We start from the raw sequence: 18,430 nt of genomic DNA, 5'->3' as shown, positions 1-18,430 counted from the left end.
GTGGATTAAACCCATAGTTGTGTTGATGCTACCATGGAAGTTGGTCATGAGATGACTTGAGTTGACTTATGAGTATGGAGCTTTTGGTCCAAAGTATAGTGTGTCCTTGGACATGATTGCTACACATGCCAATTTCCCATCCCTGTGGTGATCAGACCCTGAGAACACTGTCTAGATGGGAAGGAAAAATTGAAAAGTGGTTTGGAGAGTCCTGACTTCTTCATGGACCCTGCTTGTTGTCACCTCTGTGTGTACTCCAAACCTCTTCATCTGCATGCCCAGTATGATCTGGTACCTTCATATTCTTGGGGTAAATGTTAATAACATGCTCCTGGGTGCTACTCTTTCTCTTCCATCTACAGAAAGTAAAGATTTATTTACAGTGAGAATTCACTGTCACAGACTTAGTGACTTTACTAAAGTCCCATTAACGCACATCTTTGGGCTGGGGATGTAGCTTGGTGGTAGAGTGCTTTCCTAGCTTATCCAAGACCCTGGTTCAATTCCCAGTACTTGAGGAAAAAAAGAAGGTACTTCCTTTGTCAAGGACTCAGATTTCATGAGCAGGGTTGAGCTCACAACATAGAGATGAACCTGTGAAGATTTTACTTGACTCTTGATAGACCATTTGGCTTTCCTTCTGTTTTTCTCTCCACCCTCCAACTAGTCTTCTCATGTCTCTTGTCTTCCCGTCAGAGGGAGACGACTTTCCTATATTAACTAATGATTCTTACTCTAAAGAAGCCTTTAAAATCTAGCTTCTGAAAGTAGCTGTACATTCTGACGTTTGTTGGTAACTTTATACCTTCTATTAAAAAGAAGAAAAGTTTCAGGTTGGACATTTGTAGGATTTGAGGAAGGTTTGCTCTGTGTTTTCATCAGTTGCATACATTAGTGGATGGATTAAAGTAGCTCTTTTTAAAATGCTGTTTTTATAGCATTAGACATATTGGAAAAAAAAATGCTTATAATCCCAGTTGCTCAGGAGGCTGAGGCAGGAGGATTGCAAGTTCAAAGCCAGCCTCAGCAAAAGTGAGGCACTAAACAGCTCAGTGAGACCCTGTCTCTAAATAATATACAAAATAGGGCTATAGATGTAACTCAGTGGTTGAGTGCCACTGAGTTCAATCCCTGGTACTCGCCCCCCCCCCCAAAAAAAAAGAAGTATTGGAAAAAGGTGTCACTTATTGGAAAATTGCTTTCTCAATAACTAGAAACACTGTTTAATACTTAAATTATATCCTCTTGTGTTCGAACCTAGAACGAAGTCAGTCTGCAGGAAGTGCTGAGTAAAGACTTACTAGTCAAATATAAGACCAAATATAAACAGCAGTTGTTTGACTGTTATTTACTTTTTCTTCAAGAGTGATGAGAATATTAGACTTTCTATAGTTAAAATATAGATTAAGGTAGAGAAAGGGAAATTTTCATTATCTAGTCCATAAAACTCTTCCTTTAGTCATTTTGGGTTCTTCTAGTTTTTCAACAAATTATCCTTCCCTTAAGTGAGACATTATTGTCTCATATGTCTGCAGACTTTTTGCTGGCCAAGAGAATGACTGTATATAAACTCATAAATGGAAATGATTTTTTTATAATCAGTTTTCGTAAAAGCATAACTGCATGAACATTTCTGCTCCCTTTCAAAAGTACTTAACTGCCAGCAGCATCAGTCATGATGTAATGTTTGGCACATGAAGAAGATTTTCTAGCAGGTAGAGTCACAAATAATGGAATGTTTATGCCTGTGGAAGGTGCCTTCTCTGTCATCGGAGGATCCCTAAGATTATTTTGGAAACCACTAAGGTGTAGAAGGACTTGTGGTTATAGAAACTGTCCTCCTTAACAGGAGTTTCAAGCTTACCACAAATGTGCCTTCTTATCAGATGCCTTCTTGTGTCCTTCATATTGTGGAAGACACATGTCATTTAGTCCCTTGCCAGCATTCTTTTCCCGGATACTCATGAGGCTTGGGAAGTGTTCCCTCCCTTATTCTATTCCATGGGAAACCCTGTCTTCAGAATATTAGAATTTAATTTCCAGGGCCCATTCCACCAATAAGGGAAATTCACTAATGACTGCAATTGAGAATTTAACCTACTTTGAATTTCTTGGTCTCTGTTATGGGACTAACATTAGCTATATGAGGAAAAGCTTAAGTCATCAGAGATTGTTGGGATGCAGTGTGAATAACCATTGAACTTTGGTATTCAGGGTTCGGGTACAATTCTTGTTGCATCATCCAAATGAATGGGATTCCAGGATCCTTCCCAGACTTCAATAGAGTCCACTTGGCTCTAATTCAGTGCTCCCTTGACTGATATAATTCAGTAATTCTGACTATAATAGGATAATTGGGATGACTTTCTGCTGCTCTATCTTTAATAGCACTCCCTCTTAGGCTTAGTTATTGCTAGCTTGGTTTCTTTCTTGAAAATTGCCTGTTGATTACAGGTTATTCTTCCTATTAAAAATAGACAATTAGAAAGTAGTCACCAATATAAGCAGTTTGATATGGAAAGAAATTTCGAAGAAGTAAAAAGATAGCTTTTCTGATATGATGACACAGTTTTTCTTACCATCTCAACAGTCTTGAATTAGAGGAACCAGTAATACTTGACTCTCCCTCTATTTGTAGAAATCTTGAGGCAGGGCAGTTCTTACACCGTTCTGCCCTTTAATCTGCTGCAGAACTCTCCCCGCATCCCACCAGGTTATGGGACTTTCCTTCTCCCCAGATACTGATTTTTGTGGAGCTCTCCTGTGGCTTTTGCACAAAGGCTGTAGCCCAGGTCATCCTCCATTTTCCCTATCTTCTCCTTTCCAAATACCATATACAGGTATTGGAGGAAAATGGGTGTTTGGGTCACTTCCCAAGGGTAGAGCTGAGTCTTTTGGATTTATGCTATGGCCTGAAAAGAATGGTCCTACCTGGAGGAGGTGCTATCCAGTATAAATCAAGTAAACAATTATCTTCAGGCAGTTTAGGATGCAGGTAAGTGTTACATGTCTCTCCATGATACCTGTATGGTGGAGATAACCTTTGGAATGGTCCATTTTCTAAATGTCTTCTCTAAAAGTGTTTTGTAAATATACCAATACAAAGGTAAGAAATGTGGCAAGGAGAGCAGATCAGACCCTTGGACCTATAGCAAGGTACAAGATTGGCATGGTTTTACTCCTCATATAGTAGTTCAGTGCTTCCTAAAGCTAAGTGCTCAATAAATTTTCATTGCTTCTATTGTCATTATTAGTATTATTATTTAGACTTTTATGTGAGAGGTTATCAGTTCAAATGAAATATACTCTAAGTAAAAATAGAGACTTGCTTTAAATCTGTAAACTTTTTAGTTAAAATGAGGAGTTGATTCTTTCTGTATCTTAGTCTTAGTATAGCAGTGTGATATTCATAAGTGCTTTCAGTCTAAGAGATCAGTAAATAGAACTTTTTCTTTATCACTTGTTATGGTATCATGACATTTTTTGCCTACCTGGGGCCTATTCCAGATACTAAGCTGTTAGAAATTAGAACAGGATTACTGATAGATCATTCCTTCTATATTGTAGCTTCAAGTTCTGATTATGTAAACTCTATGTGTATAATTTTTTTCATTTTATTTTAAAATATCCTGTGAGTAGCTTTCCTACTTGAGTTGAAAGTCTAATGTGGACATTTTTCATGATGCTTAGCATGGGTTTTCCTTTTCTTAATTACATTGCATGTTCCTTCTTTTCCTGGGTGAGAGTACTTTCCAAATATTTATACAAGCCATGTTTATTTTCTTGCAGTTGAGTTGGCAATGATCATGGACCGTTTGTACGGTGGTGTCTGCTATGCTGGCATTGATACGGACCCAGAGCTGAAGTACCCCAAAGGTGCTGGCCGTGTGGCGTTCTCCAATCAGCAGAGTTACATCGCAGCCATCAGTGCACGTTTTGTGCAGCTTCAACACAATGACATTGACAAACGGGTAAGCAACCACTAAGGGTGGAGTTGCTATGGAAAAGAAATGAAGATTGTTCTGTGAGTCTCTGGGAAGAAAAGCACCTGGTGGTCATAAGTAGCAGCTCTACCTTGCATGGCATTGCTCTGTGAGTCCATCTAGGCTGCCTAAGAAAGAAAGCCCTCTTTCAGTTTGAGGTGTTAATGGACCTTCAACTTCACCTATCCCTAGGGTGATGCTACACTTAGTCTGAAGAATTTAGCACACAAGACCGGTGCTGTTCAAAGACGTGCTAACAGTGGGTTAACAAAGGCTAAGAACTGATGATATGTATGATCTTTATAATGATCTTAAACAGGCTTGGATTAATATTTGTATGTTAAGGAATATACATAAAATTCTGAACTTCTAATTTTTTTTCTAAATTACATCACACATAGTTGCAATTTTTTAAACCTAATAACTGCTGTCTCCTTCAGTCTCTTCTTTAACTCCCTATAGTTTTATTGCTTATGAAATATATGTACATGTATTATCTGCCATTTTGCTCACTGATGTTACCTGCCTGGTCTCTGGAGATATTGAGTATGTTCCTGTGATCTGAAGAGGGGAAGTGATAGAGTTGGGATGCTCCTTTGGTTTGGCAGACAGGTACGGGGTTTAAATCCCTTAAATTCAACCTCTATCCCTATTTGGAAACTTGGGGGAATGGAAGGTGGTAGGAGCTAATTTGGGACCTATCTTACTAGATGTAAAGAGGAAATAGCAGACTAAGGATCTTCTTGAGGCATGCACTGTACTAGAATTAGCAAAGTAGTACATATGTCCTAGTATGAAGTTTCACCTATACTCTGTACAGTCATCTATGGCTCATTTTGTATAACAGACAAATTTCTTAGGAGGTGAAAGTTTAGTTGGTGGTGGATTTTTCCTATTCAGCAAGATGAAAGATGATGATTTTGTGTGTGTGTGTTTGTGTTTTGCTGGGGATCAAATCCAGGGCTTTGTACATGCAAGGCAAGCACTCTACCAACTGAGCTATATTCCCAGTCATTCATATATATATATGGAGAGAGAGAGAGAGAGTGTGTGTGTGTGTGTGTGTGAGAGAGAGAGAGAGAGAGAGAGAGAGAGAGAGAGAGAGAGAATGTCAGTGGACCTTTATTTTATTTATTTATTTATATGTAGTACTGAGAATCAAACCCAGTGCCTCACACATGCCAGGCAAGCACTGAGCCACTACCCCATCCCTCAATATTATGTTTTTGTTTAGACATGTATCTGATGGAATTACAAAGGGCTATGCTTAGAATAACATTCTATGGGCTCCTTAAGAGTAAGGGGTAGGGGCTGGGGATGTGGCTCAAGTGGTAGCACGCTCGCCTGGCATGCGTGCGGCCCGGGTTCGATCCTCAGCATCACATACAGACAAAGATGTTGTGTCCGCCAAATACTAAAAAATAAATATTAAAAAAAAATTCTCTCTCTCTCCCTCTCTCTCACTCTCTTTAAAAAAAAAAAAAAAGAGTAAGGGGTAGTGGGGCTGGGGTTGTGGCTCAATAGTAGAGTGCTTACCTAGCACGTGTGAGGCACTCTGTTTGATCCTCAGCACCAAATAAAAATAAATTTAAAGAAAGGTATTGTGTTCATCTACAATTAAAAAGAAAAAAGGTAAGTGGTAGTAAGTAAAGCCCAGTGGTGCACACCTATAATTCCAGTGTACTTCAGAGGCTGAGGCAGGAGGATCTCAAGCTCAAAGCCAGCCTCAGTAACTTAGCCAGACCCTGTCTCAAAATGGTATTTTTTAGAAAAATTAAAATAAAGGAGTAAGTTGTAGTGATTTGTTTTCTAACTAAAATTAATCAATTATTTCCAGAATTTTCAAATGCTTTTTGAATTAATGGAGAGTCAGATAGGTAATAATGATTCAACTCCATTCCTGGTTTTCAAGTATCCAAAGCAACCCAAACTTCCTCTTTTATAATAGTAATCCCCCTGCTAGACTGTAAGCTCCACAGGAATGGGCATAGTATCTGCCTTATTCTTTCCCTGACCCCCAGTGCTTACCCATTGCTTGATTTGGGTAAACTTTTCTTAAATTAACATGTGGTGCTGCTTGGAGGTTTTCCTAACTTCTGTTGCTGGTGGACTTGTTCATGCCTATATATTTGGCAATCTGATATGGCAGATTCTTTACATTGACATTACTATTGCACCTATCACTAAAACCCAAACAAAAAAACTTAAGCAGAAGAGCCTTGAGTTATATGAAAGAAGCTTTCTTGGTTCCCCTCTGAAGCTAAAGTCAGTGACTGTATAGGAGGTAGATTCTGGGAATGACTAAAGAGAACCTAGGGGAGGGCTCCATTTCCCCGAGAGTCATCTGAATGGGAGACCTGATGAAAGTGGCAGAGTTCCCTGTATTCCCCTTCCTTGCCTTAGGGCCTGTAGGCATGACCTTTGCTTTCTTGTGCTTTGTTTGTCTTGACCAGTATAGAGAACATTTTCTTTATTATCAGATGTGGAAGCCAGCTTCCATCTTGAGTTGGACCCATTTTTCATTATCCATTTATAAACATTATACTCTCTTCCACTAAACTATTATTCTGTTCTGTTGTGTTTTTATTGAATACTCTCAACACAGTATTTTGTTGTCCTTGGCATTTTGAGCCTCTTTTAACTTCATATGTGCACTTTAGGCTCATTAATAGTTTTATTTTTATTCATCTTTCTGCCAAAGCTTTAATTTGAACTTTCCAGAGAGTTTCTGTCATATATACCAAGCATATTAGTACTTCCTTCAGTAATGCCATTTTTCTTTCTCAGAAAAAATAATTGTCTGATCATGATGGTCAACAGAGAATTTTTGTCATTAAGCATATCTTTATTTCTGAATAACCCTTCCAGATTTTTAGCAACAGTCATAGTGAAGATTCTGAAATATTCTATGTGTCAAGGGCCAGTGTCCACCTATACCTACACACTCTTTTATTTGCTATTGAAAATTCCTGTTATTCTCTCCTTCCTTCACCTGTGACCCTGGAGCTGCCTTTAAGCCAAGACCATGGCTATTTTAAATAACGTAAACATTTATAACCTTTCTACTCAGAGGAGCCCTCTTTTATCTCTGCAACATTATAAATGGAGATTCAGTGGAATCTGAATTTTTTTTTTTTTACTATCCCTGGCATTTTAAGGGTTTTGTTTGCAGCCCTATCCCTTACTCTTTCCCAGAGAAGAGTAGGTGAGACTACCTCTGTGCAGCAATGCCTAATCATCAGGCCAGACAATTCATTTAAGTGTCTGGAACCATAGAAGTCGTAGGCTATCTGAGTTGTGTGCTCTCAGGTTGCACCTTTCCTGTATAAACAGTGGAAGGTACATGCAAAAGAAATTGACTGGTATATTTTCTCTACTTCTTTTGTATCTAACCAAATTTTTTTCAAAAGAGACATCTTTTTTTGAGAATTTATTTATTTATTATTGTTGCCACACTCTTAGATGGAGTAGTTTATAGGGAAAATGCAACCTATATAGACTTGATTTCTTTATACCATCTTAGAGACTTTTGCATGAATACAAAATAATATTTTTTTAAATTCTTTTTTAAAAATTATTTATTCTAATTTGTTTTCATGACAGCAGAATGCATTTCAATTCATAATACACAATTTTTCATGTCTTTGGTTGTACACAGAGTCTCAACATTCGTGTCTTTATACATGTACTTAGGGGGTAATGATGTCCATCTCATTCTACCGTGTTTCCTACCTCCATGCCCCCTCCCTTTTGTCCTATCCAAAGTTCCTCCATTCCTCCCATGCCTTCGCCCCCACACCCCCACTATAGATTAGCATCCATATATTAGAGAAAACATTCGGCCTTTGGTTTTTTGGGATTGGCTACTTCAATTAGCATGATATTCTCCAACTTCATCCAATTACCTGCAGATGCCATGATTTTATTCTCTTTTAAATGCTGAATAATATTCCATTGTGTATATATACCACATTTTCTTTATCCATTCATGTGTTGAAGGGCACCTAGGTTGGTTCCATAGTTCAGCTATTGTAAGTTGAGCTGCTATAAACATTGATGTGGCTGTGTCCCTGTAGTATGCTGTTTTTAAGTTCTTTGGGTACTGAGGAATGGGATAGCTGGGTCAAATGGTGGTTCCATTCCAAGTTTTCCAAGGAATCTCCATGCTGCTTTCCAGATTGTTTGCACCAATTTGCAGTCCCACCAGCAATGTATGAGTGCCTCTTTCTCCACATCTTTGCCAACACTTATTGTTGTTTATATTCTTTTTAAAAAAAAAAAAATGTTTTTTAGTTGTAGTTGGACACAATACCTTTGTTTCACTTATTTATTTTTATGTGGTGCTGAGGATCGAACCCAGGGTCTCGCATGTGCGAGACGAGCACTCTACCGCTGAGCCACAACCCCAGCCCCTGTTTATATTCTTAATAGCTGCCATTCTTACTGGAGTGAGATGAAATTTTAGAGTAGTTTTGATTTGCATTTCTCTGATTGCTAGAGATGTTGAACATTTTTTCATATATTTGTTGATCAGTTGTATATCTTCTTCTGAGAAGTGTCTGTTCAGTTCCTTGGCCCATTTGTTGATTGGGTTATTTGGTTTTTTGGTGTTAAGTTTTTTGAGTTCTTGATATATCCTAGAGATTAGTGCTGTATCTGATGTGCATGTAGTAAAAATTCACTCCTATTCTGTAGGCTCTCTTTACCTCATTGATTGTTTCTTTTGCTGAGAAGAAACTTTTCAGTTTGAATCCATCCCATTTATTGATCCTTGATTTTATTTCTTGTGCTATAGGAGTCATGTTAAATCAGTCAGGGCCTAATCTGAAATGATGAGCCTCCTTTTTCTTCTACTAGGCTCAGGATCTCTGGTTTAATTCCTAGGTCCTCAATCCACTTTGAGTTGAGTTTTGTGCATGGTGAGAGATAGGGACTTAATTTCATTTTGTTGCATATGAATTTCCTGTTTTCCCAGCACCATTTGTTGAAGAGCCATCTTTTCTCCAATATATGTTTTTGGCATCTTTGTCTACTATGAGATAACTGTACTTATATAGGTTTGTCTCTGTGTCCTCTATTTTGTACCATTAGTCTACAAGTCTATTTTGGTGCCAATACCATGCCGTTTTTCTTACTATTGCTCTGTAGTATAATTTAAGATCTGGTATAGTGATGTCACCTGCTTCACTCTTCTTGCTAAGGATTGCCTTGGCTATTCTGGGTCTCTTATTTTCCCAGATGAATTTCATGACTGCTCTATTTCTATGAGGAAATGTCATTTGGATTTTGGTTGGAATTGCATTAAATCTGTATTGGGCAATTGGTAGTATGGTCATTTTGACAATATTGATTCTGCCTATCCAAGAACAAGGGAGATCTTTCCATCTTCTAAGGTCTGCTTTAATTTCTTTCTTTAGCATTCTGTAGTTTTCATTGTAGAGGTCTTTCACCTCTTTCATTAAGTTGATTCCCAAAGTGTTTTTTTTTAAGCTATTATAAATGGGATATTTTTCCTAGTTTCTCTTTCAGAGGATTTGTCACTGATGTACTTATTTATGGGTGTTGATTTTATAGCCTGCTACTTTGCTGAATTCATTTATTAGTTCTAGAAGTTTTCTGGTGGAATTTTTTGGATTGTCTAGGTATAGAATCATATTGTCAGCAAATAGTGATAGTTTGAGCTCTTCTTTTCCTATCCATATCCCTTTAATTTCTTTTGTCTGTCTAATTGCTCTGGATAGAGTTTTTAAGAACTATGTTAAATAGAAATGGTGAAAGAGAAGGCCTGGGGATAGACCTCCATTGGTAGAGTGCTTGCCTTGCATGCACAAGGCCCTGGGTTCAATCCCCAGCACCAAAAAAAAAAAAAAAAAAAAGTGGTGAAAGAGGGCATCCCTGTCTTGTTCCAGTTTTTAGAGGGAATGCTTTCAATTTTTCTCCATTTAGAATGATATTGGCCTTGGGCTTAGCATAGATAGCTTTTATAATGTTGAGATATGTTATCCCTAGTTTGTCTAGTCTTTTGAACATGAGGGCATTCTGTATTTTGTCAAATGTTTTTTCTGCATCTATTGAGATGATCATATGATTCTTATCTTTAAGTCTATTGATGTGATGATTTACATTTATTGATTTCCATATGTTGAACCAACCTTGCATCCCTGGTATGAACCCCACTTGATCATGGTGCACTATATTTTTAATATGTTTTTGTGTTGAATTTGCCAGAATTTTATTGAGAATTTTTTCATCTATGTTCATTAGAGATATTGGTCTGAAGTTTTCTTTCTTTGATGTGTCTTTGTCTGTCTTTTGGAATCAGGGTGATATTGGCCTCACAGGATGAGTTTAGAAGTGTTCTCTCTTTTTCTCAAAATTATATGTTAATATGCAACATTTAAAGGAACAGTCAATCCTGTGAGTTTTAGCATTTTCATCTCTGTTATCATTTTACTCACACATAATATGGTACTTAAGAAAGAGATGGTTTGTAACGGCTTTATTCAGCTGTTTTATGGTAATCAAATAACATATAATTAACTCTTTTGAAGTATACAATTACATATTTTTAACACATTTACATAGTTGTGCAACCATCATCACAATCGATTTTAGAACATAGAGGTATTTTAACAGAGCTTTCAAATGTGCCATAATCAACTTGCAATACCACAGTGCAGGAGGGGCACATGTTTTTTCACTCAGCTCATCATAGAGTGAGGATCCTTCTTATTTAAGCTGTCATCTTCAAAGTCAGAGAAACAGAATAACCCAGGCTCTTGGGGCAAACTTCTGAATCCTGCTATAGTGTGATTAGAGTCCCCTTGTTGGATGGGTTGATAAGTCCTCCAACATATCAGTGACTTTCTCTGCTGTGACATGACTAACTGCAGGAGGACTAACAGAGGTGGAACGGGCTTCTTCTGGTAGTTCCTTATAAAGCTGCCATGATCTTGATTCTGCCACTTGTGCCCAGAGGTCTGAGTGGAAATACTTGGCACACAGCAGGCATTCAAATATGCATAGAATAAATTAGGATGATATATGCAACAGCAAGGACTGGAAGCAGCCCCGGAAGGCTGTCAGGGATACTGGACATTTAGTCATCTCCTACCTGGACATTTACTAGTTTCCACCAACTCATTCTTTTCAAAGCAGAGTCATCTTTTAAAATCCTGATTTGAAACAAGTCACTCCTCTCCTTTAAACCTTTTGATTCTGTTCTACTACCTTTCAGATAAAGGTAAAAAATCCTTGAATTTCCCAAATAACCTTCATATGCTATATACTTCGCCTCAGCTCTCCCTTCTTCTTTCCTTATCTTAAGCCAATCACAATGGCCTTTTTCTTTCTCAGGGTCATTGTATTTATTATAGCACTGCCTGGCTAATACTCAACTTTTCCTCAGGTATCAGCTTAATTATGATAATTTAGGAATCCTTCTTCCACTGGAACTTATACCTCCATAAATTATCAAATTACCATCTATTATTCCTTTTGTGGCATTAAATTTCACTGTAATGAAATACTGCTTTGATTAATGTCCATCTACTCTGTTAGAATAAACAGGAGGGCGGTGACTATTTTTTTTCAGATTAGTAACTGTATACTCAAAATGTGATACGCAGTAGATAAACTTTGATTATTTTTGAATAAATGAGTGATTTATTGAATGAATAGCTGATCGTTTGAGAGATGGCCCAGTGGGAATTCTTTTTCTACTAACTCTTGGTGCATCCATCTGTCCACCAGAGTGCACTTTGCAGTTTTCCTTTTCTATTTGGTTAAGAACATTTGCTTGTGTAATAAAAAATAAAATAAAATTTTAAAAATTTGGTTTGGCTATTTAGAATATCAAAAAATGTTTCTTTGACACTTAATAATACACTAAAGCTGGACTTAACATTAGGCCTAGGGGATGGGGATGGGGTTCAAGCGGTAGCGCGCTCGCCTGGCATGCGTGTGGCCCGGGTTCGATCCTCAGCACCACATTCAAAGATGTTGTGTCCGCCGAAAACTAAAAAATAAATATTAAAAAAAAAAAAAAAACCTCAGGCCTAACCTGGTCCAAGCCCCTTTATTTTGCAACAGAGGAGAGAATCTAGGAGATATTTGGAGATGTTCTCAAGATTCCTATCTAACAAATAAGGACAGAGCTGCTCCTACTTGTGGGACTCAACTGTGCTGCCCACGCAGGGCCTAAGGTTTCTTCAGACCCACTTCTTCCATGGAATCCTTTTTCTACAAGCCTGGGTGAAGAGTCTCTGAGATCATAGGCTCTTTGTTGCAGTTTATGTTTCAGCATTTCAGATAACTTTTCAGGAACATACACATTGCATAGAGCAAGTCACAAAGGAGTTATCAGTAATTTTTAGGTGTCTGTAGATCATTTTGAACATTAACAAAATGAGTTTGAATTTTTCTGTGATTTTTGTGTTTCTTTGGCTTTTCAAGTTTATGAAGTCTTCATGTAGAACCTTGTTCAAGTTGGTGTGAACCAAGGTAATTTCACTGGATTATAAAGTGAAAATATTTGTCATTTTCAGTGTCATGATGACCCTTAGAAAATTATTATTGTAAATGACATAGAATGCATGCTTCAGTTTTTACTTCCAAGGAAAAATGAACATCTTGAAATAAGTTAATTAAGGATTATATTATTTAAATTTAAAGGCTCACATTCACTACTTATTGGCCAATTAGTCAGTTGACAATATTGAGGTTGTGTAGTGCTCAGCACAGCATTTCCCAGTGTATCTGCTGCTTCTTCTGCAGATGATACACTCTTATGAGTAACAGATGCTCCCTTGAACACTAATTGGGTGGGGCATTTATGGCATGACCATTAGAGTGTTAGAGGGGATAGACCCTATGCCCTTCTGTATCCCCGCCTCCCAAAGAACTATTACTACAGAGAAGAAAAAAAAAAAAAAAAAAAGAGTACTGGCTTAAGAATTGGGAAACCTGAATCTACTCTTAGCTTTTCTCAATCTTGGTGTGACTTTGGGCTGGCTTCTTCCTTTTAGGGGCTCAATTTCATTGTCCTATTGTAGTCAGAACACTAGTGTAAGTTTATTGCACAATAAATAAATGATAGTTGAAGAAGTGCTTGGGAAGTTCTTAGGCTATACAGATTAATTTGTATTATTGCTGAGTTTGATCTATTTAAATTGTGCTATTGCTTAACCATCTGTTCAAGGCTAATTGTTGGCTTCTTTTAAAGTACCTACTCAGCCCCTTAATATAAAGATAACAAAATAGTTGAAGTTGGCACTGAAAAAAAAATAACATATATGCCAGTCTACTAACATACTGTTTGGATGTTAGCCAAGACACACACATGTAGAGACTTAAAAGTTACTTTTATAGATGTAAACACCTAGATATTTTCTGTTTAAAGGATTGAAAGATTTTTTTCTCATATGGTCTCAGTGGTACATCCGTGCAATTCCAATCACTTGGAAAGCTGAGGCAGGAGGATTGCAAGTTTGAGGCCAATCTGACCCTGTCTTGAAAGAAAAATAAAGAAGGGCTAGGAGATGTAGCTCAGTGGTAGAGCATCCCTGGGTTCAATCCTTAGTACTGGATGGGTGGGTGGGTAGTCTAGAAAATAAAAATAAATTTTCTAGTCTAGAAATAAAGTGTTTTTACCAGTATCTTTCCTCTGATAATGAAAAGATTTTGCACATGAAATGGAATAGAAGTTAGGATTAATTTTGCTTATATTCTTTGGAATAGTGGTTCTGTTAAAAACTGCAACAGTTAAAAATATTTAAATACAACAAGAGCCAAAGATGGCTCCTGCACTCATTCTGTCTGTTTTAGTGATATTTTTAGAAGTAATGCCAAATGAACACTCTAGATGTGAAAGGTCTGTTAAATCAAGTTTTCTTTGTAACTCAAGTCTGGGTCACTATGTCTGAAAGATTTTTGTAAGTGTGAAAAACAAAATCATTGAAAATGGGTAATCTTTTTACATAGCCATTTTCCTATTCCTTTGTCTACTTTGTGAGGTCTTAAGAAAATTTGTGAAGGGTAGAGTCAGTTGACTTTCCCTTAGTCTAGCCAAAACACTATTATATTGAAATAAACAATTTGCTTATAAAAATTTGAGACTCCCCCCAGCTACTCATTAACACTTATTGTCATATTGTCATAAGAGTCACATTGTCTCCTAGAAATTTGCACATTAGGTTTTTATAATTTTAAGTGCATCATGTGGTAGATATTGATTATGGTCTCCTAATTCAGCTCATTGAAACCTTTTTACTTGTAGAAGAGATACTAGAGTAGAATCAACCAATCTGAGATTTTAGTCTCAACTGTACCATTTGTGATATATCTTGAAGGAAGAAAAAGAGCAGACACTGAGAGATAATGAAAGTGCTTTTGAAAACTAAAGCATTTTATTAATGTATGGTAGCACTGATAATACACTGATTTATGTGAAACTATGAATGATTAATATTTGAGATGTTCTAAAAGATGTTTATTAAAGACAATTTATTGGAATTTCAGGTGGGTAAGGAGGTTAAATATTTCAGGCAAGATAGGGGTAAAGATGGTTGATTATTTGAGTATTTTCAAATAAGGAGGAGGAACTTTCAGAAGGAAGTCTGTCTTACCAGGGAATTTGTTCCTAGAATTAGTTCCCCTAAATAATTATTTCCCAATGTGTACTTCCTAAAACATGAGTCTTTGGGATTTTAATACCTAATTTATTTTTTAAATCTGTTTCTGAGTTAAATAAATTTAAAAGTGCTTACTTAAAGAAAGTTAGGCTGTTTTATTTTAGGACATATTAGAATTTTTTTACATATTAATTTTTATTGTAACGATCCAAGAAGGAGATAGTATGCAATTTTCACCAAGTTTTTTGATCATAAAATTCTTCTGAAGCGTACATGTCTTGAGAATAATGTCCTAGAGAACCCAGTTGAGAAAATGCTGCTTTCAGCTTTTTCTAGTTTCTTTTTTCTTTTTCATCTTTCCTGTTCAGATTACATGAAAGCAGCATACAGTTGAATAAGTAGTTGATTGTTTTTTTTCTTCCTCAGTCGCTTTTTTCCAAGTGTGTCCCACCTACTATATCTTTTCTGTCTACAGAAGTTTTGGGGTGAGGCATGGAAACAGCAGCAACCAGTGCATATGATGGTGATAGGGTGTGAGGCTGTAGCTGGCAGTCCTGGAGTAGTTATACGTGTGTGTATGTGTGTGTGTGTGCACGCGCGCGTGCTGGGGATGGAACCTAGGTCCTTGCACATACTGGGCAAGCACTCCACCACTGAGCTGTACCCCAGCCCTATATTTTTAATTCCTTATTTTTTGACTAATCGAGATTATCTGTTGCATCTTTCTAAAATATCATCTACAATGTGTCTATATAACAAGAAAAAATAGGCTTGAAATGCCTTTGACAAATAGTGTTCCCTTGACTCTATTTTAGTTTAATATTGAGGCCCAGAGATAGTGGCTTTCAGTTAGCCAAGTTGAGGCTTTCTGATGCTTAAAGAACACTGTGATAACTAAGCCACAGCACAGGACATTTGCTGTGATTAGCATGCTATTTAAATTTTCCAATTTAATATGTTATCTTTTGTACCTTTCTTTGCCAGCACCTTAATCTTCATATATTTAATTGTCATCTCTCTCTCTCTCTCTCTGTCTCTGTCTCTCTCTCTCTCTCTCTCTCTCTGTCTCTCTCTCTCTCTCTATCTCTATCTCTCTCTCTCTCTCTCTCGGAAACACATTGAGCCTGAATTTGTAAAAACTCTGAAAGGTGTTATATTTTTAGCCTATGTGAAGACCTAGCAACCTACTAACAGAAATATTGATAATATTACACTTTGTCCCTGGCCACAGCTGGAGTAGATAGAATGATTAAGTAGCAACAGGAGTGAGGGCTCTGCTGACTCATCCCCCAATGTTAGTACTCCTAACCTTGGTTGGGACTCCTACAACCCAGCCTTTGTCCTGTTGCTGTCACCTGCCCTGCCTGATCTGGCTTGAAAGTGTCCTAACTGTGTCTATGGTTGGGTTTGACTTGACCCTTGGGAGGAATTAATACCCAGAAATGAGACTATCATCTGAACTAATTCTACCTGGGCTTATTTTGAAACACTGGGCATCTCATAGCCTTTGACTAGAAATAGGTTTTTAAAGGAATTTGGGTCATCTAGAGAAAAATCTTCTTTGAATGGAATGGGACATTTGTGTCAAGGCCCTCCTTCCTAGTTGTGAGTCCTGATTTTTCCTGGCCTGTTCTACCTGTTTTGTCGTGTGTCCTCCCTTGGAATTATAAGCAATCTTTAATATGAAAATTCTTTTAGAGTGGTTACAGTATTATATTTTTCCTCTCCTATCTGAGCATAGAGGTTGTTTGTGAAATAAATCTCCATTTTCTATGTAATTGCCTCAGAAAAGTCAGCGTTCTTTAACCTCAGATGTTAGTTGGTATCTGTCAGTTAGCAATTTCTTGGTGAGTGCTGCTTATTTGGAGGGGCTGGTCCAAACTGAGGCCTGTGAATTGTGACCTAGCCATGGTGCTGTGCTTCTGTACACCCTGACAAGGAGCTGACACAACAATTACTCAGTTAAGATTTTTAACCATTTTCTAACCAATTGTTCCTCATAATACACTCTTCTGTTACTAGCACTTGGTTGTGAGCTGATTAATCACTACATCTCCAACCCCATTCCCAGTCAGCACGGAGGAAACTAGGTGCAGGAGGGTCGTTTTCCAGAAAGAGAAATCTTCAGGCTAGAGTGCTCACAGATCTCTGCACTCTATAAACACATGGAAGAGGTGTTGACACAGAACCCTGCCACACAATAAGCATATTTTGAACTGTGGGAAAGGAACAAGGATCATTTCAAACCTTTCATTCCCTACCATCTCAGTGAATGAATAATGGTAAGGCCCATCCTCTATAAATTTTTGAAAACAAAATCCAACACCATTTCCCCTATGGATTAAAAAAAAAAAAAAAAACTACCCTGTTGGGGCTGCAGTTCAGTGGCAGAGCGCTTGCCTAGCATGTGTGAGGCACTGGGTTCGATCCTCAGCATCACATATAAATAAACAGGGAAAAGGAGAGAAGAGGGAAATTGCATGGAAATGGAAGGAGACCCTCATTGTTATACAAAATTACATATAAGAGGTTATGAGGGGAATGGGGAAAAAAAACAAGGAGAGAAATGAATTACAGTAGATGGGGTAGAGAGAGAAGATGGGAGGGGAGGAGAGGGGGGATAGTAGAGGATAGGAAAGGTAGCAGAATACAACAGTTACTAATATGGCAATATGTAAAAATGTGGATGTGTAACCGATGTGATTCTTCAATCTGTATTTGGGGTAAAAATGGGAGTTTATAACCCACTTTAATGTATGAAATATGATATGTCAAGAGCTTTGTAATGTTTTGAACAACCAATAAAAAAAAATGTAAAAAAAAAGCACTCTGTCCATTTACAACTGAAAAACAAACAAACAAACAAAAAACTACCCCAAGTCACTTCTAAAATTAATAACTGAATTTGCCATATCTGGAAGTTTGTGCATAACTTCGTTGCTAAGGAAAAGCTATTTTCATGTTGCTACTTTGATTTCCTGTGATCTGTCATCTTCTAAATAGCAGGATTCTGGCTCATAGACAGATGGAAAAACCAAAAACGCATGTTTATGTTAGATGTTGTTAGTATTGTCAGCTGCTAGAAGACCTCCTTCAGCAACTGGAAAGATGTGTTGAATGGGAATGTCAGTGAGTCTGCTGTGATTTTTAGGCCTGGATGGATGTACTCTGTGACACATGCCAAGAAGATCATGTTTGAAAGCTTTGAGCACTCCAAATTATATGTTTTTCCAAGAAGCACCATTGTACCAGGTGATAGGAAATGGCCTGCTTAGTGAGCCAGGATCACACCAAGGTCCAATGCAGAAATAGGGACACCTATACCCTGCCCTTAACTTTTTAAATGCTTTTTCTTTAAATAAGTAAACAACTTTAAGTATTCAATGCTGCTCTTTCCCTAGCCATTGCATAGTGTATATATGAACAAAACTTTAATGAATTATTACTGATGTCCATCTGATTTAACTACAAAGAGACATATTTGTGGCTTTGGTTGATCCAGTTTTTTAAAGGCCAGGCAGAATCCAGTGTGAGTTAAAACTATGACTTATACAGATTCTAAAGGGACTGCTGGCTTGATTCTCAGGGTCCCAGATTAACTGTTTAAATGTAGCTGTTAGGGAATTCAGCATTCTTATTTGAGGTGACATGTTCCCTCAGATTTTCTTAGACCTTAGGAATTTATTTTAAAAAATAGTGAATTTGGATTGAAATTTCTCCCTATTAGCTGGAAAAAGTACTCTAACATTTCATTTACAAATACTCTTGTCTAGGTAATGTATTTGCAACCCACTTAACTAATGCACTGATTACCCA

The 18,430-nt window shown here is 37.4% G+C and overlaps 1 protein-coding gene across 4 annotated transcripts in view; it reads left to right on the top strand.

Moving 5' to 3' along the window:
• Cpeb3 (cytoplasmic polyadenylation element binding protein 3) overlaps positions 1-18,430 on the top strand; it is a 191,306-nt gene that overhangs the window by 165,523 nt on the left and 7,353 nt on the right. For all 4 annotated transcript variants that reach the window (XM_076835065.1, XM_076835066.1, XM_076835062.1 and 1 more), the window contains one exon: positions 3,790-3,971. In XM_076835065.1, coding sequence (XP_076691180.1) covers positions 3,790-3,971 — 182 coding nt within the window. The remainder of the gene's footprint in view (positions 1-3,789; positions 3,972-18,430) is intronic.

Source organism: Callospermophilus lateralis, chromosome 15 (genome assembly GCF_048772815.1).
Source record: "Callospermophilus lateralis isolate mCalLat2 chromosome 15, mCalLat2.hap1, whole genome shotgun sequence".
Lineage (NCBI taxonomy): Eukaryota > Metazoa > Chordata > Mammalia > Rodentia > Sciuridae > Callospermophilus > Callospermophilus lateralis.
Note: the sequence above shows the minus strand (reverse complement) of the source record. Positions and strands in the feature narration are given on the sequence as shown.